General features: G+C 54.9%; 1 protein-coding gene across 27 annotated transcripts in view; it reads left to right on the top strand.

Moving 5' to 3' along the window:
- Positions 1-26,958, top strand: part of PLEC (plectin) — a 56,923-nt gene that overhangs the window by 6,644 nt on the left and 23,321 nt on the right. For 4 of the 27 annotated variants that reach the window (XM_053559548.1, XM_053559543.1, XM_053559545.1 and 1 more), the window contains exon 1: positions 21,999-22,302. The exons of 8 other annotated variants lie outside the window; for them this stretch is intronic. In XM_053559548.1, the coding sequence (XP_053415523.1) occupies positions 22,191-22,302 (112 nt within the window). In that variant the 5' untranslated portion in view covers positions 21,999-22,190. Of the gene's footprint in view, positions 1-13,471; positions 13,661-16,163; positions 16,907-20,993; positions 21,447-21,998; positions 22,303-22,662; positions 22,681-23,522; positions 23,837-26,152; positions 26,421-26,958 lie in introns of those variants that run through there. 15 more of the 27 variants (XM_053559528.1, XM_053559529.1, XM_053559527.1 and 12 more) reach the window with 8 other exon arrangements.

Below are 26,958 nucleotides of genomic sequence, written 5' to 3'. Positions count from 1 at the left end.
TTGGGGATGCCGACCATGCTCATAAAATGGTCCTAGCAGGGCTAGTGGGTATGGGAGGGGAGAGCAGGGGTGAGCACTGTTGGTGGGTGGGTAGAGTCAGTCCCTGTAAGATGCACCCACTGGGAGATCTCCTGTCTGGGAAAAAAGTGGGGCTGGAGAGGGCCCAGGAAGAGCATCAGCGTGTCCATCGGGCATGTGCCACGTGTGTGGCCTGTGCTTTCTTCAAGACCCTCAGAGGCCCTGGGACATCCTAGTGCCATTGTGCCTGGACCTCTCCTCCTGTGTCCCCACACTCTCCCATCCTGGCCTCCGAGCTTGGTTTATCTCTGTCTTTGGCATTGGCCCCAGGCCGTTGGCCAGCATTTGTAGGACATTTGCATGGGTGAGTGGGTTAGGGTGTGGGGCATCATCTGCAGTGGTTGGAGCTCAGCTGGCAGAAGCAGAGGCTAGCCGTATTCAGGGATATCAGGAGTTTTTTGGTTTGCATTTACTGTCAAAAGTAAAATATGTTAAAAAAAGAAAAAGAGAGAGAAAGAAAATCAAGTACTGTAGAAGTACATGAAAAATGGTGAGTCTCATCTCTGGGAGAGAGAGACAGGCCACAGAGATGTGGCCTGCCCTTTACAGTGAGCTCTGAGGGTGATTTCCCTGCAGCCACTGGCTCTCTGTGTCAGCAGATTAGGTTGGTCTCATGCTGAGCATCGCTGCTTTTGCTACCAGCTTTATTGAGATGTAATTCACACACCATTGAATTCCCCCATTTAAAGTATACAATTCAGTGGGTTTTGGTATATTCAGAGTTGTGTAGCCATCATCACTATCAATTCCAGAACATTTTTGTCACCCAATCCCTGCCTCTATTGGCTATTTCATATGCGGAATCATACAATTTGTGTCTGGCTTCTGTGACTTACCATAATGCTTTCGGGGTTCCTGGTGTTGTAGGATAGCATGCATCCGTACCCCCTCTCGGGTGTAGCTGCACCCACTTTTGCTTATATATTTGTTAGTTGATGGATATTTGGATGTTTCCACCATTTGGCTGTTAAGAATAATGCTACTGTGAACATTTGCATACAGGTTTTTGTGTGGATGTGTTTTTTAATTTCTCTAGGGTGAAATTTCTGAATCATGTGCTAATTCTATATTTAACCATTTGAAGAACTGCCAGGTTAGACTGGGCGCATGCCTATAATCCTAGCACTCTGGGAGGCTGAGGTGAGTGGATTGCCTCAGCTTCACAGGGTTGAGACCAGCCTGAGCAAGAGTAAGACCCCCGTCTCTAAAAAGTAACTGGGTGCTGTGGTGGGCACCTGTAGTCCCAGCTACTTGGGAGGCTGAGGCAACAGGATCACTTGAGCCCGAGAATTTGAGGTTGCTGTGAACTGTGATCCTATGGCACTCTACCAAGGGCATCAAAGTGAGACTCTGTCTCAAAAAAAAAAAAAAAACCTGCCAAGTTGTTTTTCTAAGTAGCTGCACCATTATACATCCCAACAGTAGCGTGTGACGTTTCCAATTTCTTCACATCCTCACCCACACTTGTTACTGATGTTTGATTATAGACACCCATTCCTAGTGGGTGTGAAGTAGTATCTTATTGTGAGTTTGATTTGCTCTTCCTGATAGCTAATGATGTTGAGCACATTTTCATAGTGAGCATCATTTCATAGTTATTGACCCATTTGTATTTTTTGAGTTGCTTATTCAAAAGCATTGCTCATGGGGGGGGGATGATGGCTCATGCCTATAATCCCAGCACTCTGGGAGGCCATGGTGGGTGGATCGCCTAAGCTAGGTGACCAGCCTGAGCAAGAGTAAGACCTTGTTTCTAAAAATAGCCCAGAGTTGTGGTGGATGCCTGTAGTCCCAGTGACTTGGGAGGCTGAGGCAAGCGGATCACTTGAGCCCAAGAGTTTGAGGTGGTTGTGAGCTATGACACCACAGCACTCTACCCAGGTGACAGAGTGAGACTCTGTTTCAAAAAAAAAAAAAAATGTTGCTCATTTGTCTGTTTTATTTCTTTTTGGTTTATGAGAGCTCTTTATATATTATGAATACTGACTTTCTTATGTTTTTTTCACGTTTCTCTCAGTTTGTTCCTTTTTAAGTAAACTTAAAACTTTCTCTCTCTTTTTCTCTCCTATGGGTACACACGTGATCTTCTAACCTCAGCCTCCTGAATAGCTGTGCCACTATACCTGGCTTTAAGTAAACTTCTTGTTGAAGTATAAGATTTCTACAGAAGGGCAGTGCCTGTGGCTCAGTGAGTAGGGCACCGGACCCATGTACGGAGGGTGGCGGGTTCAAACCCACCCCAGGCCAAACTGCAATAAAAAAATAGCCGGGCGTTGTAGTGGGTGCCTGTAGTCCCAGCTACTCTGGGGGCTGAGGCAAGAGAATCGCTTAAGCCTAAGAGCTGGAGGTTGCTGTGAGCTGTGACGCTACGGCACTCTACCGAGGGTGACAAAGTGAGACTCTGTCTCTAAAAAACAAACCACAAACAAACAAATAAAAAAAGTTTCTACAGAAAAGTGTACAAATTATACATATGAATCATTCTTATCCAGGGGTTCTGCATCTGTGGTTCAACCAACCATGGGTTGGGTTCCACCAACTGCAGAAAAAAAAATATTTGGGGAAAAAAACCAGTAAGAAATAATACAAAAAAATTGGGCGGTGCCTGTGGCTCAGTGAGTAGGGTGCCGGCCCCATATACCAAGGATGGAAGGTTCGAACCCAGCCCCAGCCAAACTGCAACAAAAAATAGCCAGGCTTTGTGGCAGGCTCCTTTAGTTTCAGCTACTTGGGAGGCTGAGGCAAGAGAATCGCCTAAGCCCAAGAGCTAGAGGTTGCTGTGAGCTATGATGCCACAGCACTCTACCGAGAGTAACATAGTGAGACTCTGTCTCTAAACAACAACAACAAAAAGAAATAATACAAAAACCAATATAGTATGATAATTGTTTACGTTGTATTAGGTATTATAGCAATCTAGAGATGATTTGAAGTATATGGGAAAATATGCGTAGATTATATGCATATACTAAGCTGTTTTATATCAGGGACTTCAGCATCCTTAGATTTTGGGTATCCTTGGAGATCCTGGAACCCACCCCTTGCTGATACCGAAGGATATTGCTTAAGTTTCAAAGTTGCTTTGTGGTCAGTACCCAGGTCATGGGACAGAGCTTTTTTTTTTCTTTTTTTGCAGGTTTGAACCCGCCACCTCTGGTATATGGGGCCAGTGCCCTTCTCCTTTGAGCCACAGGTGCCACTCATGGGACAGAGCTTTTTAACTCTTTAAAAGCTCCCTGTTTTCTCAGTTGCCCCTGTCCTGACATTTCACACCATGGATTAGTTTTGGTTTAATTCTGTCTGTATTCTCTTTAGCTAAACCAACTTCTAAAATTCATCAGTCTTTTATTTTATGCTGTGCTTAAGGTGGCCTTTTTATTTTTATTATTTTTTTTTATAGAATATTTTTAAACTTACGTCTTCTTTTATTTTATTTTTTATTATTTTTTATTTGTTTTGCAGTTTTTGGCCGGGGCTGGGTTTGAACTTGCCACCTCCGGCGTATGGGACCGGCGCCCTACTCCTTTGAGCCACATGTGCCGCCCATAAGGTGGCCTTTTAAAATAAAAACATCTACTGGGAATTTCTTCTAGTATTGGTACATTTTTAAAAATATCTTTTTCTGGGCGGCGCCTGTGGCTCAGTGGGTAGGGTCCGAGACCCATGTACTGACCCCATGTACCGTTCGAACCTGGCCCCGGCCAAACTGCAACAAAAATCTGGGTGTTGTGGCAGGTGCCTGTAGTCCCAGCTACTCGGGAGGCTGAGGCAAGAGAATCACCTAAGCCCAAGAGCTGGAGGTTGCTGTGAGCTGTGATGCCACAGCACTCTACTGAGGGCAATATAGTGAGACTCTGTCTCTGCAAAACTAAATAAATAAACAAATAAAAACTTTAATCTATGTGGAATTTTTTTTTTTTTTTTTTTTGAGACAGGGTCTTATTGTTGACCTGGATAGAATGCCCTGGTGTCATAGCTCACAGCAACTTCAAACTCTTGAGCTTGAACTGTCTTTTTACCTCAGCCTCCCAAGTAGCTGGGTCTACAGGCATCACAACTCCTGGCTAGTTTTTCAATTGTTAGTACAATGGGGTCTTGCTCTTACTTAGGCTGATCTCAAACTCCGAAGCTCCAACAATCCATGCACCTCAGCCTCCCAGAGTTCTGGGATTATAGGTGTGAGCCACCGCGCCTGGCCTATGTGGAATCTGTTTAGGGCTGAGGTGTGTAGGAGACTGGGCATTGTGCTTTCAGGGTCTGGACGTGAGTTTGTAGACAATGAGAATTTTAAAGATCTGCCCTCTCCAAGGTCAGGGTCCACCTTCTGCTGCACCTCTGTGGCCCTGAGCCATGTCTTGCATTGTCATGTGGCAGATGTGGCGTGAAACAAGTAGAAGGATGGTGGGGACAGATAGACTCCAAGACTCTGCAGGAATCCTGACCTGGTGCCCCCAGAGGAGCTGCTGAGGAGGGAGCCTGGTGGTGGCGGTGGAGATGGAGAGCTGTGGTGTGGGCGTGGCATGTTTGTAATAGAGGAGGCAGAAGCTAGGAGTTTAGCTTTGGGCATACAGGCAGTCCCTGAGGTACGAATGTCTGACTTACATACCACTCGCACTTACGGAAGGAGGCTATTATAGGTAATACGTAGATGTACCTATTCCAACTTAACATACAATTTCAACCTAAGAACAAGCCTGCAGAACCTATTTCATTTGTAACCTGGGGGACTCCCTGGATAAAATTGGAGATGGTTGTGAGATAAGAATACACATGCAAGGTGGCGCCTGTGGCTCAGTGGGCAGGGCGTTGGCCCCATATACCGAGGGTGGCGAGTTTGAACCCAGCCCCAGCCAAACTGCAACAAAAAGCCATGCATTGGGGCGGCGCCTGTGGCTCAGTGAGTAGGGCGCCAGCCCCATATGCCAAGGGTGGCGGGTTCAAACCCGGCCCCGGCCAAACTGCAACCAAAAAATAGCCGGGCGTTGTGGCGGGCGCCTATAGTCCCAGCTACTCGGGAGGCTGAGGCAAGAGAATCGCTTAAGCCCAGGAGTTGGAGGTTGCTGTGAGCTGTGTGAGGCCACAGCACTCTACCAAGGGCCATAAAGTGAGACTCTGTCTCTACAAAAAAAAAAAAATAATAAATAAATAAAAAGCCATGCATTGTGCCGGGCGCCTATAGTCCTAGCTACTTGGGAGGCTGAGGCAGGAGAATCGCCTAAGCCCAGGGGTTGGAGGTTGCTGTGAGCCGAGCTGTGACACCACAGTACTCTACCGAGGGCGATAAAATGAGACTCTGTCTCTAAAAAAATAAATAATGCATATGCAAATGCCAAGATGCCAGAACGTGCCAGACTACTCTAGGGAGGGCAGGCTGGGACAGTGGCTTAGGCCACCATGGGAGAAGGCCTTGGGCCTGAGCTCTGAGCCAGGGTCCCTCCAGAGTCTGGGGGCTGGTGATATGAGGCTGTGAGGAAGCAAGCAGTGGGCTGAGGCAAGGCAGGGTCCTGGCAGTGCAGAGGCAGGGGCATGATGAAGCAGGGAAGGGCCACCTGGGACGGGGTCTCAAGAGCAGAGTGAGGGCTGAACAGGACCAGGTGATGAGCACATTGGTGAAACAACTTGGGATATGGTCAGATTGGAGGTGCTCAGGAGGCCATGCCAGTGTCAGGCTGTGGTGGGTCAAGCAGCCTGGGAGGGAGGATGTTCCCCAGGATGGAGTGCTGACACAGAGGCCATGCCGTCTGAGGGCACAGCCTTGGCAGAACACTGGCCCAAGGTCCCTGGGGCAAGGGCTCGGTGGAGTAGTGGTGATCTCTCTCATTTACCCAGCCACACCCATCAGGGACCAGTGGTGATTTACTCCTTGCCAGTGAGGGCCCAGTGATTCAGAGGAGATAGGCAATGTTCCCAGAATTGGGCTGTCAAACTCTAGCAGGATGGGATGATGTGGGCAATGGTGCCTGTGGCCCAAAGGGAGCTGGCAGCAGAGGGTATGGAGCCAGGCACCTTGAAAATTAAGGAAGCTGGGGTGGGATGATACTAGTCGGGGTCATGTGCCCAGATCTGCCATGGGTGGGAGCTAGGGGTGATGCCCATGGACCCCCAGTGGGCAGGGAGATGCAGGGCCTAGTGAGGGGCTTGGGCCAGGTCATCGGTAGTTGTGGTGGCCTGGAGCAATGGCAGACTAGGCACAAGGGGAATCAGGAGCCCCTCTCAGATGACAGAGGGAAGGTATTCGTTCAGAAGACGATAAAGAGGCCTTTAAGATTTGGGCCCCGGTCGGCACCTATGGCTCAGTGAGTAGGGTGCTGGCCTCATATTCTGAGGGTGGCGGATTTGAACCCAGCCCTGGCCAAACTGCAACAAAAAATAGCTGGGCATTGTGGCAGTCACCTGTAGTCCCAGCTACTCGGGAAGCTGAGGCAAGAGAATCACCTAAGCCCAAGAGCTGGAGGTTGCTGTGAGCTGTGATGCCATGGCACTCTACCGAGGGTGACAAAAGTGAGACTCTGTCTCTAAAAAAAAAGAAAATCCATCTTTTTTTCTCCTTTTTTTTTTTTTTTTGAGACAGAGTCTCAAGCTGCTGCCCTTGGTATAGTGCTCTGGAGCCACAGCTCACAGCAACCTGAACCTCTTGGGCTTAAGCAAGTCTCTTGCCTCAAGTAGCTGGGACTACAGGCACCCACCACAACACCCGGCTATTTTTTGGTTGCAATTGTCATTGTTTTAGCAGGCCTGGCCCAGGTTTGAACCTGCCAGCCTTCAGTGTATGTGGCAGGCACCCTACTCGCTGAGCTATGGGCACCGCCTTTCCTTCTTTCTTATTAAATGAATGGCTATATGGCAAGCTAATAGAATAGGCACAGGATAAGCCTTAAGAGACAACTGAGGTTCACTTCTTTTTAAGAGACCGGTCTTACTCTGTCACTCAGGCTAGAGTAACTCTGGTCTCTAGTGATCCTCCTGCTTCAGCCTACTGAGTAGCTGGGGCTGCAGGTATACACAACCACACCTGGCTAATTTTTACAATTTTTTTTGTAGAGAAATGATCTTGCTACGTTGCCAAGGCTGGTCTTGAGCTCTTGGGGCTCAAGCCATCCTCCCACCTTGGCCTCCCAAAGTGTTGAGATTATAGACATGAGCCACTGCACCGGCCAAACTTTGCTTTATTATTAACACCAGAACTCATAGATATTGACAGAATACAAATAGCCCAAAGAACATCCTGTCTTAGGTTCCTGCGGCTCCTGTAACAAAGTCCCACAAACTGTGTGGCCTGGAATACCAGAGAACTTGTGTGTTCTCTCACAGTTCTGGAGGCCACATGCCCACAGTCCAGGTGTTGGCAAGACCACACGCCCTCAGATGCCTTCTAGGGCAGTTGCCTTCCTCGCCTCTCCTAGTTTCTGGTGGCCACTGGTGTACCTTGTCTTGTGCTGCATTGTTGCAATATCTGCCTCCATCTTCACATGACCTTGCCCTGGTGGCTTCCCTTCTACCTTGTATAAAGACACTTGTCATAGGTTTTAGGGCCCTATCTGAGTAATCTAGGATCTCATTTCAAGATATTTGTCTTAACATCTGCAAAGACCCTTTTCAAATAAGGTAACATTTGTAGGTTCCAGAGGTTTGGATGTAGACATACCTTTTTGGGGCCACCATTTAACCCACTATAGTCCTCCATCTGGCCCTACAAAATTCATATCTGTCCCATGTCCAAGTACATTCACACTCTCCCGATATTCCCCAAAGTCTCAACTTATTACAGCATCTATTTTAAGTCTGAAATTTAGTGAGGGAGCTGCTCAAAAGTGAGTTCTTTCTGACCAGGCCCCCAAAGTTTCAAATCTCATCATCTAAGTTGTCTAAATCAGGTATGGGTAACGCTCTGGGCAGGTTCAGACTGGGGCAAAATTCTCTGTCTTTGTAACCGGGAAACTAAAAAGCATGTGGCATACTTCCAGATCACGATGTTGGGCATAGACTAGATATTCCCATTCCAAAAGGGAAAAAGGAGAAAGAATAAAGGGATCACCAGTCCTTAGCATGTTTGAAATCCAGCAGGGCAGGCGGCGCCTGTGGCTCAGTGAGCAGGGCGCCGACCCCATATACCGAGGGTGGCGGGTTCAAACCCAGCCCTGGCCAAACTGCAACAAAAAAATAGCCAGGCGTTGTGGCAGGTGCCCGTAGTCCCAGCTACTCAGGAGGCTGAGGCAAGAGAATTGCTTAAGTCCAGGAGTTGGAGGTTGCTGTGAGCTGTGTGACGCCATGGCACTCTACCGAGGGCCATAAAGTGAAACTCTGTCTCTACAAAAAAAAAAAAAAAAAAGAAAAAGAAATCCAGCAAGGCAAATTCCATGGGGTTTCCAGGCCTGGGTGCTCCTCTGTGGCTCAGTGTCCTGTTCTCTGCATCTGCACTTCGCTGGCCTCACCTCTGTGCCCAACACGGCTCCTCCCACTGGGCCTGAGCTCTGCTCCTGAAGTCACTCTCCCTTCTTACTGGAAGGGTAGTATGTTTGCAGCTGGCTGGTTCTGTCGCCCTGTTTCCAACCTGCAGCATTGCAGAACTGCTACACCATCTTTCATTTCATCCTGCTTCTGTCCTCTTCATACAAGCTGATGGTGTTTCTGCTGATACAACATTCTCATAAAACTTGTGGGTCTCCCTAGTAAGTCACAGGGAGCCAGGCCATTAGGCAGGTGGATTCACCACTGATCTTTCCTGGATAATCTCATCTCTAGTCCCAGCTCTGCTGAGGTGGTCGAATGGCCCCATGAATCACACACCTGATGGGTTTGGTTGAAAGGCTGTGCAGTCACACCTGTACCTCTCTCTCCAAAGTGCTTTCCTAACAGTGACTCTTCCAACATCACCAGTTTTTGCAGTCTGAATAGGCTGCAGCTTTCCCAAATCACTAGTGCTGGTTGCTTTTTTTTTTAAATAGAGTTTTACTATATCGCCCTCAGTAGAGTGCCATGGCGTCACAACTCACAACAACCTCCAACTCTTGGGCTTAAGTGATTCTCTTGCCTCAGCCTCCTAAGTAGCTGAGACTACAGGCGCCCACCACAACGCCCGGCTATTTTTGTTGTTTTTGTTGTTGCAGTTGTCATTGATTTTAGCTGGCCCAGGCCGGGTTCAAACCCGCCAGCCTCAGTGTATGTGGCCGGCACCCTACCCACTGAGCTATGGGTGCCGCCCGTGCTGGTGGTTTTTGCTTAACAGTCCCTTCCTCAGTTTCCCTCTTTCTTCCTGCACTTCACTATAAGCAGCAAGAAGCAGCTGAGCCGCACCTCCCACACTTCGCTTACAAATCTCTTCAGCTCAAGATCCAAGTCCATAGCTCACAAGTTCTACTTTGTAACCAACAGAGAACATAGTTCAGCCAAATCTTTGCCACTGACAAGGCTCACCTTCACTCACTCTCCAAGGAAATGTGTGTGTTCTTCATTTCTTCCCAAGGCCTCCCAGCAGCATGTCTGACTAACCAACAGTATGGTCTGGTGATCTAGACTTTTCTATCATGTGCCTCAAGATTCCTCATCTCTGTTCTACACCCAATGCTAAGGCCACTGCCATATTTTAAGTAGCACAGTAGCACCCCATTCCTGGTAACAACATCTGTATTAATATTCTGTGGTCACTATAACAAATTATCATAAACAGTGTAGCCTAATACACCCAAATTTATTCTCTCACGGTTCTGGAGGCCAGAAGTCCAAAACCCAGGTGGTCAGCAGGCCTGTCCTTGCTCCGAAGGCCTTTGGGAAGAGCCTGCTTTTCCTCTCCCGGTTCTGCCATGCTGTACCATGCTATTTTTTTTAATTTTTGTTTTTGTTTTTTTTGCAGGAATATAACCTTTATTGAGCTTATCCACCAGGGTGGAAGTAATGTCTGTGCAAAACAGATATTTGTTAGTATAACTTCTACATCACAATTAAAATCCAAACAAATTTTTTGGCTCAGCGCCTGTGGCTCAAGCGGCTAAGGTGCCAGCCACATACACCTGAACTGGTGGGTTCGAATCCAGCCTGGGCCCGCCAAACAACAATGATGGCTACAACCAAAAAATAACCAGGTGTTGCGGCAGGCATCTGTAGTCCCAGCTACTTGGTGGGGTGGAGGCAGGAGACTCGCTTGAGCCCAGGAGTTGGAGGTTGCTGTGAGCTGTGAAGCCACGGTACTCTACCCAGGGCGACAGCTTGAAACTCTGTCTCAAAAAAGAAAAAAAATGCAAACCGTTTTTTAAAAAACAGTCAACTCAGTCAAAACCCACTACTTCAGAATCAATAGCTTCTTTGAAGCCACAGTAACATTTAAATATGGTTAAGACTTGAATGCTGAAAATTGGTTGATTGGAAAGCTAATTAAACCTCTCCAGCTCAAATAGAATTACAAAAAAGGCAAAATTGTGCTTTTCACAGAGATACAGTCCACTGGAATCACCAACACTGTGAGAGGGTTTAGAGTTTGGAGCTGTTTGAGTATTCAGAGTCCTGAGGTAATATGGAATCCAGGCATCTTTTAGACAATCTTCTGTTGCCCTTCCTTTAAAGGTTTGCTGATGTGTGGAATGGCAGCACCACTCACAATTGTAGCCTTGATGCGAGAGAGTCCTTATCTCCACGAATAGCAAATTGCAAATGAGGAGGCATGAGGCCACTTTACCCTTCAGTCTTCTGATGCACTTCTTGCCAGTTCAGGTGCCTCTGAGGGAGTGCTACAGGGTGGCAGTGCTGTACACAGCCGCAGTCACACCCACAACTGGTCGCCCTGGATTTCAGGTGTCAATGAATATGGCCCACCCAGAACTGCAAGCCATCTCTCTGAGAGGGGGAAACCACCTTTCTCTTGGCCTTTCCGGAGTCCTCCCAGCCTTACTGCCAACTTGGAATTCAGCTGAAGCTCAGACAAGTGAAGCAGAGAAAGGGCTCCTCAGACACACTGTGAGATCCCACTTGGTGGCACCGAAATTCCAGCTGCCCATCTGCATCTCTTAATGCCTGCCTCTCCTCTTCTGTGTCTCTCTCTCCTCATCAGTCTCTTCCAGGGACACTTGCTCTTCAATCTAGAGCAGGGGTCCTCAAACTTTTTAAACAGGGGGCCAGTTCACTGTCCCTCAGACCGTTGGAGGGCCAGACTATAGTTTAAAAAAAAAAAACTGAACAAATTCGTGTGCACATTGCACATATCTTATTTTGAAGTAATAAAACAAAATGGGAACACATACAGTATTTAAAATGAACAACTAAAGTTAAATCAACAAACTTACCAGTATTTCATTGGGAACTATGGGCCTGCTTTTGGCTAATGAGATGGTCAATGTCTGGTTTCATATTTCTCACTGCTAGTGGTAACAAGTGATGCAAGTGTGCATCAGTTAGTCCTGAGACTGAGGAGGAGTCAAGAGACAGAGAGGAGGGGAGTCAGAGAGTGCCGCACACATTCCACAGATGCGCACTGTAGCGGGACAGGCAGCGGTGGCAAAAACACCCGGAGGCCGGATCAATGTCCTCAGCGGGCCGCAGTTTGAGGACCCCTGATCTAGAATCTACCCAGATAATCCAGGGTGATCGTATCTCAAGATCTTTAACTTAATCATATCTGCAAAGACCCTACTTCCAAATAAGGTTGAATTTACGAGTCCAAGAGACTTGGACATACTGTTTTGCAGGTCACCGTTTAACCCCCATTCCAAGTCATCCTGCAGCAGTTGGTTGACATATTGTTTTTGTTGTGTGCTTGTTTTCTCATATGTCTTATTTGCAATTTCATAATTCAGTGTTATAAAGTATTTTAGACATGTAATTTCTTTTTACTTAATGATATCATGGACATCTTTCTGTGACATTAACAAAATACTATTTTGTATGGTAACCATACAATATTTAAATCAATTCCTTCTCATGGAACATTAAGATTTTTTTTTTTTTTGTATTAGAAACTGTTGCAGTGAACAGCTTTGTAGCTGGATCATTGTATGTGTCTATAAAATAGTCTATGACTGTTGTTAAAATAGAATATCTGGGTCAAATAGTTTTCACAATTTAAGCTTTATTAATAGCAAGATACTGGTTTTCTCTTATCACTTTGGCAAAAATCCAAAATCTGGATTCCTGGGTTCTGCTGATGGAGCTGTGGGAACCAGGCCAGTGACAGTGTCTGTCAGCTCTACACACACAGGATGTGGATGAGCAGAAGACAGGGGCACTATGCTGTGCGCCTCATGCTGGAGGAGCAGGATGGATGCCATCCCTGTGCCAAGTGAGAGACCCCTGCTGTGTGAGGTTCAATGCAGAAGCCAGAAGGGTGCACATGAGATGTGGGGAAGCCAACAATTATGTTTGAATTTGCTTGATTTTTCCATAAAGAAATTGTGGAGGAATAAACAGGACCCGCTAATAGTGGTTTCACATTGTGTGTGTGGGTAGGGAAGGTTCAAGTTGGAAGGGAGAGTTTTCACTCTGTACCTTCAGTGTTTGATTCATACAAATGTTTTCTACTGAAACAAAAATTTAAACATTTCTAAGAGGGTTGCTAGATCTTGCAGTTGCTTCTCTGAAAGACAGTAACCAGGTAGCGCCTGTGCAGCCATGCCCCCAGCTGCACAGCACCCGGCAGTGAGACTCAGGTCTGCCAGTTGTGTGAGAAGTTTTAGGTGGTTATTAAGGCGGTTAGCGGAGTCAGCTTGCTTCTCCTCATGGAGCTGGGGCTTTCCATGTTCAAGTTCTGACCAATCATTGTTTATCTCACCTTAGAGTATATTGTGTCGTGCATTGCTGGTGAAGAGTTTTTCCTGTTGTTCGAGGCAGAGGTTGGACAATTATGTTTTCGAACTCACAAAAAGTGCTACATACGTTGCTGATTATCCCTTAGGTGTACTTGGAGGTGCTCCTGTTGGCCACCTTCTGACTGTAGTGAAATTCAGCATGTTTGTAGAGCCCTTGAGCCATAGAACCTGGTGAGGTGATCCAGAGAGCACCTGGTTAGAGAGGGCCCAGGGAAGGGTACTACCCTGGGTGTGGAAGTGGCTGCTGCTCTTTTGTGAATTGGGGCTTTCCTGGGTTCTGGAGGCATGACCACAGACAACTCTCCAGCCATGGCCCTGGAGAGGAGCTGGCTGAGGAGGTGACAGGGAGGTCAGAATCCTGCAGGGAGTGGGTGGTGGGGTCTTCAAGGCCAGGGCCAGGCCCTTACACATGCGTCCCTCAGGCATTCTGAGTATAGCTCCAGGCAGCCGAGGCAGGGGACTGTGAGATGGGCCGTCCCTGTGCTCCAGTGTCTGGCCTGGTGACCTGGGGTCTCTGTGTCCCAGAAAAGGAGCCAAGGAAGGAGGGGTGGGGCGGTGCCTGGCCGGGAGCATGCGCCTGCTGCAGCCCTGTGCTGCATTGATCAGTCGAAGCCCCGCCCCTTGCCGGCAAGTCCTGCCCTGTACCTCTGGGCTCCTCCCCAGGCTGCGGCGCTGGCCGGGGCAGTGCAGTGCGGGGCTGGACTCCGCGTGGCGGCGGACGCCGCTCTCAGCTCCCGGCGCAGACATGGATCCCTCGCGAGCCATCCAGCACGAGATCAGCTCCCTCAAAGGTGCAGTCCGGGACTGGGCCCAAGTTGGGGGACGCAGAGCATGCAGTGACCTCTGTTTGAGGGCGGCAGACCCTGCCGCCTGGGGGGCAACTCTGGGGCGCTGACCTGGAGCCACGGGAGACGCTAGGCTCATCCTCATCGGGCTCCACTTGGTGCAGGTCCTCCCTGGGCCTGCTGCAGGCCGCTCGGCAGCGAGTGTCGGGGGCGGGGCCGGGGCCAGCGGGAGCCCAGACTTCCCGGTGGGGCCGTGGGTCACCATGCGGAGGCGCCGGCGGTCTGGCCTCTCGGCAAGTCCACACTGCAGTTCTTTGTCCTGGGGTGGGGGAGCTGGGGGCTGCCCAAGAGCACTGACTGGTTGCCCTGGAAACCTGAAGGGGGCCTGGTGTGGAAGAGGAGGTGGCCCAGCCGGCGCCCTGGCCCTCTCAGCTACTGCAGGGTGGGGGTTGGGGTTGGGGAGGGAAGGGGCATCCTCCCAACCTGTGGACCTGGGGAACGTCTGCACTTGGCACAGGGTGGTGGTGGGGACACTCACAGGGGGCGTGTGCCACAGGGGTGTGTGTGTGTCAGAGCTGGCAGGCGAGCTGGGAACTTTCTGCTCTGCTCCTCCCCCTCTTGACTGCAGATGCCTTGCTGTGGGCGGGGTCCCTCCAAGCCCAACCCCTTTTGGAGCCGGTAGCTGCTTTGGGTTGGCGGGGGAGAGATAAGCTTGCAGGCTAGAGCCCTATGCAGGCTTTCTTAGCAGGAGGACTTAGGTCCAGTGTGTAGGTACCTTGGTTGTGGCTTGGGACCATTATGGAACAGTGTCAGGGCCATGGGTTGGTTTCATCAGGGGTATGGAGACTTGGGTGTTAGGTTAAGGAATCTTGTTGGGAAGATGGCATGGATGTGGAGGGGGCAGGGGGGAATGCAGGTCAGTGTGTGTGGGGGGCTGAGGGACAGGTCAAGAGAAAAGGAACTTCTCTGGGTGCAAGGCTAGGCTGGGCTGGACTGCTGGCCTGAGAGCAGGCCTGGACCCCAGCTAGTATAGATTCCCAAGCCACAGCCCTGGTAGTGTAGAGGGGTCTGCAGGTGCTGCAGGGCAGAGGGAGTGTGGCTGCTGCCTGACCTGTCTTCCCCATCAGTCCCCTATTATTGTCCCTTGATGTGGCACCGCACCCTCCTAGAGCTAGTACACTGGTGAGGCTGGCCCCCTTCCTGCCTGGGTTTGGCTGAGGGTGGGGGAGAGTGGTGCAGTGAGCTGGCTGACCAGCAGGCTTTGGGAGAAGTTGGCTTTGCCCTCAGGGCTTATACAGTGTGTGTGTGTGTGTGTGTGTGTGTGTGTGTGTTTTTGGAGGCTGCACCGTAGTGCCATAGCGACAGCCCCATAAACCCGCCCCCATTTGCTGCTCCTTGGCTGCCTGCCTGCCGGCTGGCCAGCACCTCCCACCTCGAGATCCCCCACCTCCGCCCTATTTATAATCAGTTCCTGGGCTGCAGTGCCTGGAGGGAATGGGTGTGTCAGCTTGTGGGAAGCATGTCTGGGTGGGGGGGTTAATGGGGTGTTAGGTGGTGTGGGGCCCAGGGATCTAAGGTGGGACCCTCAGTGGGGGACAGGGGTGGTGATGGGTGTGGCTGGATCTTTTCCTTTTCCTCTCCTTGGGGCCCCTGGTTCTCCCCCCCACCTTCCGCAGTGGTGTTCTCCCCCATCTCTGCAGCTAGCTCCTAGCCTGGTACTGGGCACTTGGGTTGCCCAGGGTGGAAGTCTGTGGGTGGCTGGGACTGGGTGACTTTGATTTCCTGCAGCAGCCGGGAGTTGCCTGGCCTGGGACAGCTGGCCTGGGCTGCAGAGGGGAGAGGCCCCATCAGAGCCGCACCTTGTGGGAAGCCCTGCTCAACATGCCCTGGGCTACACTAATTGGGCCTGGAAGGGGGAGTGTTCAGTCCAGTGGCCACTGCCTCTAGGCCCAGCCTTTGGATGTGGGGGTTCTGACCCTTTGCCCAGCTGATGGACAGCAGCAGGGGTGCCTGCAGCTTGCCTATCCATGTGCTCTGGCAGCTGCCTTCTGCTGCCCCCTTGGACTTCTGATCCCCAAAGCCTAGCTTCTTCACATGTCCCCCCTCAGGCCTGAGTGCCCCCTATTCAGCTCCGTGTAAAGCTATGATGCCCTGGAGTCCACATCTCTGGTGGGCTACCTGGTCTGAGGACCTCCATTTATCTGCCACCTTTTTTTCTTCAAATTCTTGGGCTGTATCTGCCAACCACCACCACCACCACCCCCAGTCTTAGGAACTTTGAGGGAAGTGTTTAGAAACTGATGTAATTTCTGACACTGGAGTCGTGGGGCCTGGGAGGGGAAAGGGGCAGCTGTGGGGCTGCCTGCTGCCTTGAGGTATCCCGCACTCTGCGAGGGGCCCTGTTGGCCATGGGTGGGAGGGACCGCCCATGCTGCTGAGTCAGAGGGGGCTGGCCCAGCGTCCTGAGGGCGGGCGGGCAGGAGGCTAGCATAGGCGGTTGGGCAGGCAGCAGTGCCGGTTGGAATCGCAAGAGCCAGGGAGCCAGGCCCCGCGAGCCACGCAGTCCCAGAACCCGCGCCCTTGTGCTTAGCGCCTGAGCCTGCCTGCCCTGTGGCCAGCCTTGCTGCCCAGAGTGCTGAGGAAGCCTCCCCCGGCCTCCTTGCTGTGCCCCCCGCCTGCTTACCTCTCCCGTGGGCCCACCCGGTTTCCTGGCAGCCATGGTGGCTGGCATGCTCCTGCCGCTGGACCAGCTGCGGGCCATCTACGAGGTGCTCTTCCGCGAGGGTGTGATGGTGGCCAAGAAGGACCGGCGGCCTCGCAGCCTGCACCCGCATGTGCCTGGTGTCACCAACCTGCAGGTCATTCGCGCCATGGCTTCCCTGCGGTCCCGGGGCCTGGTACGGGAGACTTTTGCCTGGCGTCACTTTTACTGGTACCTCACCAATGAGGGTATCGCCCACCTGCGCCAGTACCTGCACCTGCCGCCAGAGATTGTGCCTGCTTCTCTGCAGCGTGTGCGCCGCCCTGTTGCCATGGTGATACCTGCACGCCGCAGCCCCCATGTGCAAGCCGTGCAGGGTCCCCTGGGTTCCCCACCAAAGCAGGGACTGCCGGCTGACGACCCTGCCCGTGAGGAGCAGCGGGTGTACCGCCGAAAGGAGCCTGAGGAGGGGCCACCCGAGACCCCTGTGGTGCCAGCTACCACCCTGGGGACCCAGGCCAGGCCAGGCCCGGAGCCTGCCCCAGCCACAGGTCAGCTGCATCCCGGCCCCAGCTCATGAGAGGCAGAGAGGGGGGATTCTGGCTCTTGGGACACCCCAGCCGAGGCCTAGTGGGCTGGGGCAGGCAGCACGTGCATAGGCGCTTTGCTCACCCAGCAGGTGGCGCTCTGTCTGCCTGAGGGCTGGGTGGGCTGGTCCCTGGACCCCCCTGTGGCTCCTCCTCCTGGGTTGAGGACTTCGGGTGGGTGAGCTGAGGAGGAGCCTGTGGGCTGATGCCAGCCCATCCCCAGGCGCACCCTGGGGCTGGTTGAAGGGCCTGAGGGGCCTGAGTGGAGGTGGAAGGGACAGCTGCTTAGTTCAGCCCTGCCTTCCCCATTGCTTCTGGTCACTCCTCTCCCCATCCAGTGGCCTTCCAGTCCCCTTTGCACAGAGGTAGGGGCATGCAGATGACAGTGTGGCCCGGGCAAACCACTCTACCTCCCTGAGCCTGTAGTGGGGTGACGCCTGCCCCAGGCATTGGTGTGGCTCAGGCCACATGGAGCGTTGGGCATCAGCAACTGGGTGCTTGACCAGCCTGGGTGGGATGAGGCGGAGAGCAGACCTTGGTGGGTGCTGGCCCACTCTGGTAGGCCTCTTCCAGGTGTAACCAGGTCCCGTAATCCCAGGGGCCCCAGAAACCCCCTCTGCCTTTTCTCTGTGGCCTACCACTACACCCGTGCCAGCAGGACCCAGCTGGGCAGGTGTGTCAACATCCAGCCTAAAGCTCTCTCAGGCACTCCTGAAGCACAGTGCCCTCAGGGCAGCCCAGGTTCCCCAGCACAAGGCAGGCTTGGTTCCTAATCCCCTTCTGTGGCTTCCCACTGGGAAAGGAACTGCTCTCTAAGGGATGGGAGAGAGGCCTGGGCTGAGGCGAGTGCCTGTAGGGGTCAGCCAGGGGAGTGGGGTGAGGGCACTCAGGTCCAGGTCCCAGATGGGTGGGGCACAGCTGCTTATATAGGGTGCTGAGGGGAATCTCCAGTTCTGATCAACCTGGTTAGGGTTAGACCCATTAGGACCTTGCTGTGGGAGCCCATCTGGGAGGGTCAGTGAGGTCAGTGGTGGAAGGCAGCTTCTGGCTCTCCTAATAGCCTCGGGCAAGTGATGTGGCCTCTCTAGCTCCTCTGTAAGTGAAGTGACAGTGTCTCCCAGAAGGAACCATGAGACAAAGATCACTTAGCTGGGCACTTTGTCAAGGCCCTGATCCCCACTGGTGCCCCCTGCCCCGGTGTTCCTGCCTACCCTCAGACACTTAACAGACCAGCCCTCCCTACTTTTGGGCCCTGGGTGTGGAGAGAGCCCCTCCCCTTTTCTCTCCTTCCTTGTCCGTGGCCAGGCAAGGCCAGCTGGGTAGCAGTTGGTAGCAAGGCCAGGAAGGGGGATCTGGGTGTGGCCATAGCAGGGAGAGCAGAGGGCACCCCCATCCCTGGGAGGTGACTCAGTCTTCCCAGCCACAGCCACTAGTGGCAGCTCAGAGTTTCCAACAGGAAATGAGCTCCAGCCCCAGGCTGAGTCAGGGTAGGCAGGCGGGACCCCTCTGTCCCCTCATCCTTGCAGGGTGGATTCTGGGTGTGGCTTAGGGCCAGGCCTGGGCCCCAGACCACATCATTGGCAGGGGTCATTATAGCTCAACACACAGGCTGGAAAAGTTCTGAAGACACCAAAACCATTGACTTCTAAGAGTTTTAAAAGTGACCAAGTGATGAACTACACAGACTCTGTCCTCACCCCTGATGGCCCCTCCAAGGCAGAAGGGCTAGCAGAGGTCAAGGTCAGAAGCTTGTGGGACAACTGCACTGGTCACCAATACAGCCCAGTTAGGTAGGTTGCCTGTGTCCATCAGGGATGGGTTTTGTATGTGAATTTCATTTATGTTTCAAATAGTAATGCTTTTCCTGGTTCTCCCCACTCAAAGTTCAGAATGGACTGAGAATTGTGTAGAGAAAAGATGCCCACTGAACTTTGCCAGAGACATTTCCCACTTAGCAGGGGACCCTTTGTGGACTGCAGAGGACATACTTGGGCCCTGACTTCCCTGTGTGACCCTCTGTTCCCCCATGGTGAAGGAGACAGGGAGGTAGGCACAGATGGGCACAGAGCTGCCCTGCTCTTCTTCACAGCACACTGTTTGGAGGTGGGACCTGTGGGTCCAGCCAGCTTTTTGTGGTGATCACTAGCTTTGCAAGTGGGTGGCTATAGACCTCTGGCAGTTTTTAATATAGTTATGGTGGGATTAGATTTACATTTTGTCCTGTCCTGTAGCAGCTAGGTGTAAAAGGGTGTAGCGGGGGGAGCTGAGCAGAGATAGGAGGTGTCACCCTGGCCCAGGCCAGGACCACAGTGCCTGGGACTGAGCTGGTTATGGTGTCTCACAGAGGAAGGGGCCAGCTTTGGGAGTGGGTGGGACATGGGTGCTTTGGAGCAGGGCTGGGGGTTTGTTGAGGCTATGCGTCCATGTGGCTCATGGAATGCCACTGGGCACATGGGTGCATGGAATGTGGGTGGGTTGGATGGCAGGGCTGGGCTGGTGGGGCCTGCAGAGGGAAAGGGAGGCTGGGGGTTGCTGGGCAGGGCCTGCACAGTAGAGAAGACCAGTTTTGGAGGGGGGATGCTGAGGCCTCAGGAATTGCAGACAGGCAGGTCCCTTGCACCCCCAGGCTAGTCTGCCTGGGCTGGTCAGACCTGTCTGTCTACACTGGTCTCCGGCTCCCTCACTGAAGGATGGCCATGAGGAGGAGCCGCCAGTGCTGGGCGGGGAGGCCAGGGTATGAATGAGCCCTCCCTTTGCCTCCCACCCTTTCCCTCCTTCCTGCTTTGCCTTCCTCTCTGCTACACTGAACAGCCTGGCCCATGCTGGGCAGCCATGGCCAGGTACAGCATGGAAGAGCTGATTCAGCTGGGCCAAGGTAGGACTAGGCAGGATGGGGGTTGCAGGGCCAGGGGCTGCAGGAGGAGAGAGGAAGGGACCTCCGTGGGGTTGGCCCTCTCTGGTAGCCATGTAGGATCCCTGGTGGGGTGGCCACATGCAGATCTGTCTCTGCCTGGGACCCACAGACACCAGAGCCTGTGGATGCAGGGACGGGCATGGTTCCTCAGAGCTGCCCCAGTGCTGTGTTGTGTGGGTGTCCTGAAAGCCCAGGTCTCTGAGGCCGCCTACTCCTGCCTCTGGAAACCAGGTCTCATGGTTCTGTTAGCCCACAGGCTCCTCTGAGGCCCCCTACAGCCAGGTTGGAGGAAAGAGCCAAAGACCCTGCCTACTGCTGGCCAGCTGCTGCCCTGGCTCAGTCAGCCCCTGCTGGCTTGCCTTTGGGGCAGTGGGTGTCCTCCTCTCCTTGTGGTGGCCTGAGCCAACCTAGCACCTGGCTGCCCAGAGCTGGCCACCATCTGAAATGATGATCTGAAATGATCATCTGAAGCATGGGGCTACAGGTCAGGTAGCTCAGATGGGCCTGGCCCTTGTGACCCTATCCCATTTGTGGCTTGCTGCCCACAGAGGCTGGGCAGCCCTTGCACCTCGTGGAGGTCCTGCCTGTTCCTCCTTTTACTGGGCCTGAGGTCTTCACCTGTGTGATGCTCCCCAGGGCTCACTCAGGGTTCCAGTACAACTGCCCAAGGAAGTGCCCCAAATGGCATGTCCCATGTCTGTCTGCTGGCCCCAAAGGGGTCCAGCCTAGCAGTCCTGGCTTCTGGAAAGAGAGGGCAGGAATGTGCCCCTACATCCTGTTTCCCCAGGTGCATGGGGACCCAGCTCAGCACAGGATGTGCCGGCCTGCCTGCTGAGGCCCTCCACCCTCAGGCCTTCCACGGACCTGGGCTGCTGGCTTCTGGGTGGAGCCAGGTCAATCTCCCTCTCTGGCCCAGTCCACCCAGGACACCAGGAGGGGCTTGGGGTGGGAGGAGCAGCCCTGTGCTGTGGGGCAGGCTCTTGCTTTCGTGGTGGCCCTGGGGCCCTGACTCTGTGCTCCCTGGGTCTCTGGCTAGTAGCATGACCTTGGGGATGCTATCCTGTTCACCCTGGGGCCAGGTGTCGTTTGAGTGACCTGCACTAGGACCTCTGGGAGAGAGGGCGGTGGTACCCCTTGTCCCAAGTGCCATTTCTGAGAGCACTCCCACTATGGACAGGGGACAGGCCAAGTGCCACTCTCCTTCATAGGACAGGAGCCTGAGGCCCTTATGCTTTGCTCCCTGTGGTTGGAATCACCGGTGGGTGCCTGGTGGTGTGGGGTGGAGCCACCCAGCCTGATCCAACTCCAGGAGACTGTGGAACCTGGGTGCCCTCACTCTGCGCGTCATGTTCTAAGTCTGGGCCAGTGACGGGGCCTGTTCACCCTCTTTGGATATTTATATCCCCCCTGGGCCCATGGCTCCCCTCCCCCACGTGCTGCTGCTGACAGCTGCTGTGCTGCACCCTCCTCCCACCCGCCACCGCCGCTGCCCGTTCGCTGCCTCCTCAGGGCTGTGACCCCCACACCCCTTGCCCACTCCCTGTTGGCCCTGTGGGCTCCTGTTGCTGTCCCCAATGAAGATCGTGCCTGGTAGGTGGGGCAGCCCTTGAGACCCCAGCTGGGGTCAGGGGACAAAGGGCTGGGGCACCAGAGGCTGGAGGCCAGGGCTTTGTTCCTCCGCTGCTTCCCAGGCCCTCCCCCAGCCCTCCTCAGACTTTGTCTAAGGTCCCACATGAAGGGAGGGAACCTGTGAGGCAGGCGCATATCTTTGAGTGTGGTGGGATCAGCTGCTAACCTGGGGTGGGGGTACCAGGGCACTGGTGTTGCCTGGCAGCTGTCCCCAGAGGGTACTCTTGGAGGTAGAATGGGGTGCTTGGGCCCTCCTTCTGGTGGGGTCATCTGGGGGGAGGCTGGACGGGAGGATCTGTGCAGAGGCCGCCAGGCAGAGCTGGGGGGCTGCGGCCCTGTGTCCTGTAGGCCCCTCCTCCTGGCGGGTGTGGCTGTGGGTAGGCAGGGGTTAAGGCTGTAGCTAACCTTGAGCTTGCAGCTCTGCGCAGGGACAGCTGAGCCGGGCCGCGGTTGGGAGGGAGGGTGGGGAGGTCCTGGGAGGGTGGGAGGGAGGAGGCAAGGAGGGCGGGCGAGAGCCCAATTGGTGCGGTGGCCAGTTTTCCTGGTCCCCAAGCTGCTGCAGCTGAAAGCCGTCCTGCAGTCAGGGCAGGCTCTGGTCCCCGGGGGCTCCCCCCACACCCTCCACACAGGGAAGGGGCTGTCCAGCCTTGGAGTAGCCGGCTTCTGGTGCATGAAGGGCAACGCTGGCGGCTCTGGGTGGTGGCCATGGAGCCGTCAGGCAGCCTGTTTCCCTCCCTGGTGGTTGTGGGCCATGTTGTCACCCTGGCCGCCGTGTGGCACTGGTGCAGGGGGCGTCAGCAGGCACAGGACAAGGAAGGTAAGCCCGGCTTGCAGCTACCACCTCAGCCACTGTCACTGGCCACTGCCCCTGCCCGGGAGCTGAGGGCGGGGCAGAGGCAGAAGGGCCGCCTCCCTTCCACCCCTCCTGTTTCCTTGCACCACCCTCTTCCTGTCCCTGAGCTAAACACCCGGGGGGGCAAGTGTTTGGGAAAGCTGGATTAGCCTCCTGCCCCCACCCTGCCTTGAAGACCCTGATTGCTTCTCGGGGCGGGACTCTTCGTCTGTGCCTGGCCTAGAGCCTGTTCTGGGCAGGGTGGAAGGGAGGCCAGGGATGGACTCCCCATTGGAAGCCTGGGTGGTGCAGGAGCCTCCCCTTCTGAAGGGAGGTCCCTCCCAGCTGCAGCAGCAGGGACAGGTGAGCCCAGGTGGTTGTCCTGGGTAGGACTGGGGGGGTGTCGTGTGGAGCTGCACAGAGGGGAGGCAGGTGTGTGTACCCTCAGGTACAGCTAGGACAGCCATGGGGCAGGCAGCTAGGCTTGTGCTCTGCCCTCCCAGCTCAAAGTCACCAGCTCCTGGGTCATTGCTCTGCAGAGGACAGGGTGGGGCTCCGGAGATAGGGCAGTTCTACAGCTGGGCTTCTGGCCAGAGGGACTGCCCTAGTGGGGACACCTACCGCACCTAAGACGGGGACTTGCCTGCAGGGGAGGGGCTAGGGGGGACACTGGCCAGGGCTGCCCCCTAGTGGGCTTGCCCAGTCACCACCTCCTGTGCTGGATCCCCTGGGCTCTGGGCTGCCAGGCGTGGCCTTGGGGGCTCGGGAGCAGCTGGTGACTCAGCGGCAGGGATGGGAAGTCACTAAAACACATGGGCCAAGGGCTGAGGCCTTCCTCCCCCTCACATTGTTCTGTTTGAGGACCAGGCACTGTCCTCTTCATCAGCCCACCTCTGCCCCTGCTCTATGTGGGGAAAGGGGTCCGCTACAGCCACCCTCACTGCCCCCACCTGGTGGTGCCAGGCTTTGAGGCCTGGCTCTGTTCTTGGCTGTTTTCTGCTCACTGCACCATCCCCCACCTTCCTCCCACATCCTCAGACGTCAGTCCTGGGGAGTTTCCCTGTGTGCGTGTCCCCCGGAGCTCCCCTCCCAGGGAGCCTGGGTCCTAGGCAACCTCCAGGCTGCTTTGTCCCAGGGCAGCCTCCTGCACCTCTCTAAAGCTGAGTGGGGGTCCTCTCTGGGGCTAGGGCAGGGCTTCCTGGTCTGTGTTGGGCGGGGCTGCCTGTGTCTGGGGCAGGTTCTCCTGGCCTGGGCCTCCCTCCCGCTGTGGTGGGCGGGGGATGTGGAGAGCTGACTGGCAGCTTTGCGGCCTCTGCCAAGTTGCTCAGGCTGGAAGCAGAGCCACTTTGCTCTCCTAAGTGACCCTGGGCCACCCTGCCAGTGTCTGTGGCAGGGATGTGGGGGGTGGGCGGCGCCTTCACCTTGCACAGAGAGGTCCTGCTGGAGCGGCTGTGCTGGCTGGATGGGGGCTGCGAGCAGGCCCGCAGGGGCTACCTCTACCAGCAGCTGTGCTGCATAGGTGGGTGCTGCCTTGGGTTTGTGGCACTGGATGGGCTCTGGCTCTTACCTGGGAGGGATGGGTCTCTGCTGGGAACTGCTGCCCGGACTAGGATGGGGGTGGTGCCTGGCCCAGGTGCAGCCCCGCCTCCACCTCCAGCCCGGAAGCACCTGGGGAGTGAGGCCTGGTTTTGTCCTGGCCCGCCAGTGTGTCTCTTGGGGAGGAGGAGGGCCGCTGCCCCTCCCCCAACTGCTCCGTGCCAACCTAGGCTTTGGCCTTGGTCGCTAGCCAGGCGTTTGTAGGACGCGAGGGAGGCAGGCGCTGACACCAACCGGATTCCGTCCTAGTCTTAGGCGTTTCCCTCCCAGGGCCACCTTCGCTTGCTGTGGGCCTCCAGCTTTAGTTTCCATATCTATAAAAAAGGTGGAAGCGGGAGTGGGGGGTGGGTAGCACTGCGCCTGTGGCTCAAAGGAGTAGGGCGCCGGACCCATATACCAGAGGCGGCGGGTTCAAACCCAGCCTTAGAATGGGAGTCAGATTGCAGGAGCAGCAGTGCTGGGGTGGGGGTGGGTCAGAGTGGTGCAGACAGAGGTGGGAAGGCCAGGCAAGGTGTGCAGCAGCCTTTGAGGAGGGTACATGGCCTGTCAGTAGCATTTGCCTATCGGTTACAAAAGGAATGGACTGGGGAGGGAAGCTGGAACTGGGATTGGGGAGATGGGACCCCAGCCCTGCCCAAGCAACATCCTTGAAGGCTGGAAAAAGGGCTTGGCTGGGGCCTGAGGCTCCCTACATGCCTCTCAGATCTTAAGCCCAGGTTCCTCCAGGTTCGGGCAGTTCCTGGAGACCCTGTGCCCACCGCTCCATTCCCAGGAGTCTGCAGTGTTCCCCTTGGCAGAATGGCAGCCCCCTCTGGCACGGTAGCCATCTCCCATCACTGCTGGGTCCCCTGGAGAGGCGGGTAGGCTTCTACTGCTCCAACCCTGGGGAGGGCCAGGCGGGCATGAGGTGTTCTGGCGCACATTGCCCTGGGAATAGTGGCTAAAGTAGGGTCAGATTTGAGAGGTGATGAACTGGTGTCTGGTAGGGGTTGGATGACTGGGCTGCCCAGGGCACAGAGCAAGGAGGTCTCCATGCATCTCAGGCCAGGCTTAGAGTCCAGGCTTGCGAAAGGGGTATCTTCAGAGGTGGGGTAGCACAGCCCTGGGGGCTGGTTGTGCACTGAGGCATGGGATGAGGCCTTAACCACCTCTGTCTGGCTTGGGCACTCCCCACCCCTCGGACTTTGGGCGCCCTCTCATGGCCAGCAGGGGCAGAGGCTTGGAGGCACTGCGGGTAGGTCTTCCACAGCCCACAGCTGGATCACATCAAGCCCAATACACAGCCTGGAAAATTCTTGTGGTTCAGGGTGGTGCATTCTTTCCTATGGTGGTCGGGCGAGTTGGGCAGTCCCAGATGTTGGCCATTGGCCACAGACCTGAGGGAGCCAGAGGCCCCGCCAGGGCAGGCCCATCAGTCACTGGGGCCTTGGTGCCCTTTGCCCAGGTCTTCCACTTTTACAGCCCGGAGCAGCTGTTATCTGCAAGCCCCACCCAACTGCAGGCAGCCCCCACGTCCTGCCTCAGGTGTGGCTTCCTTTCCAGTGAGTCATGGTGCTTAGGCCCCCTGATTCACTGGCTGACTCCCCCCCACACCTGGGGAAGTGTCCCTGCAGCTCTGCTCCCACTGCAGTTCAGCCTCAGTGAGTCAGCGCTCAGCTATGTACCCCTGCCCCAGGCCTGCTGCTGGGTCTGCTAGGCTTGGGGTGGGCTGGAAATGAGGTGCTATTCCAGTGTGTGCCTAGCGGGTAGCTGGGAGGGGCCAGGCCTGGTTGCAGGAGGTGCCTGGCAGGAGTGGGGGCTGCAGGGTAGGTCGTGGTTCCATAGGCAGTTTAGATGTATTGTACTAGTTGAGGAAATCCCTTGTGGTCAGACCCCAGAGGGAGGGTGGACAGGCCGAAGGGGCAGCCTGGGAATGTTCTCTGCAGAGAGGTGTGGCCTTGGAGCCCGGCCCCAGCCATGGTCAGGCACCAGCCCTGAGATGGGTCTTCTGGGTGGCAGTGGGATTGGTGTGCACTCTTGGCTTCTGGCACCAGTCTGCATCGTGAAGTGCCAGGTGTTCCTGTGTCCCCAGGTGCCATCCCTGTGGTGGCTGTGGTGGGCTTGATGTGTGAGGAAACCCCCAGTTCCTGTTTCTGGCAACTGAGGGTGTGGCCATGGGGGAGGAGCTGCCTTCCTCCTTCCCGCCGGGACACTCCTCTCTGGCAGCAGGGTGGGGCTCCGGGGCGGGGCAGCTGCTGGCTGGGGCAAACGGGGCACACGGCAGGCAGGGAGCTTCCACAGACTCTGAGCTGGCCGTGTGAGGGGTCACCCCGCGCAGCCACCAGCCTTCCCTGTGTGCCACTTGGGGGCTGCCCAGTGCTGCCCAGCACTGAGGGCTGAGGGGCAGGGCAGCACCATGTCTCAGCACCAGCTCCGTGTGCCTGAGCCCGAGGGCCTGGGTCGCAAGAGGACTAGCTCTGAGGACAACCTCTACCTGGCTGTGCTCAGAGCCTCAGAGGGCAAGAAAGGTAGTGGGGCTGGGGGCAAGAAAGTCAGCAGGCCCTCCCTGCCTTACAGGGCGGGCCTCCGTGGCTGTAGCCGCTTCCTGTGGCAGGAAGCCTTGGCACCAGGGGGGTGGGGAAAGTCGGCCACCCTTGCCCAGCACGGATCGGGCTGCCCAGCATCCACAAGGCTGGCAAGGGTGTTCGTGGCTCAGGGGTAGGCCCAGGTCAGGAGAGGTGCTCTCCATGCCCTGGAGAAAGCCCACTGCCTTATTGGGAGGACATAGTTTCCCCCAGATGTCCTGTCTGAACCAGGGCCCTGGCTCAGTCGTGCCTCTGCCCATGCCTTAGGGGCATCATGTGGTGGAGCAAGCCGGGACTTGTCTGCTGGACCCTCTCCTCTCTGCAGGGAGACAGTGGGGGATTGAGCAATGAGCTCCCACCTGAACCTGGGCTGGGCTAAGCTGGGCTGGCCTGGGGTCTCTGCTGTTCTGATAGGACTGCGGGCCAAGGGGAGGGCTGGGTTTCTCTGTGATCTTTGAGAGGCTTTGGGGACCTCCTCAGC

Source organism: Nycticebus coucang, chromosome 13, assembly GCF_027406575.1.
Source record: "Nycticebus coucang isolate mNycCou1 chromosome 13, mNycCou1.pri, whole genome shotgun sequence".
NCBI lineage: Eukaryota > Metazoa > Chordata > Mammalia > Primates > Lorisidae > Nycticebus > Nycticebus coucang.
Note: the sequence above shows the minus strand (reverse complement) of the source record. Positions and strands in the feature narration are given on the sequence as shown.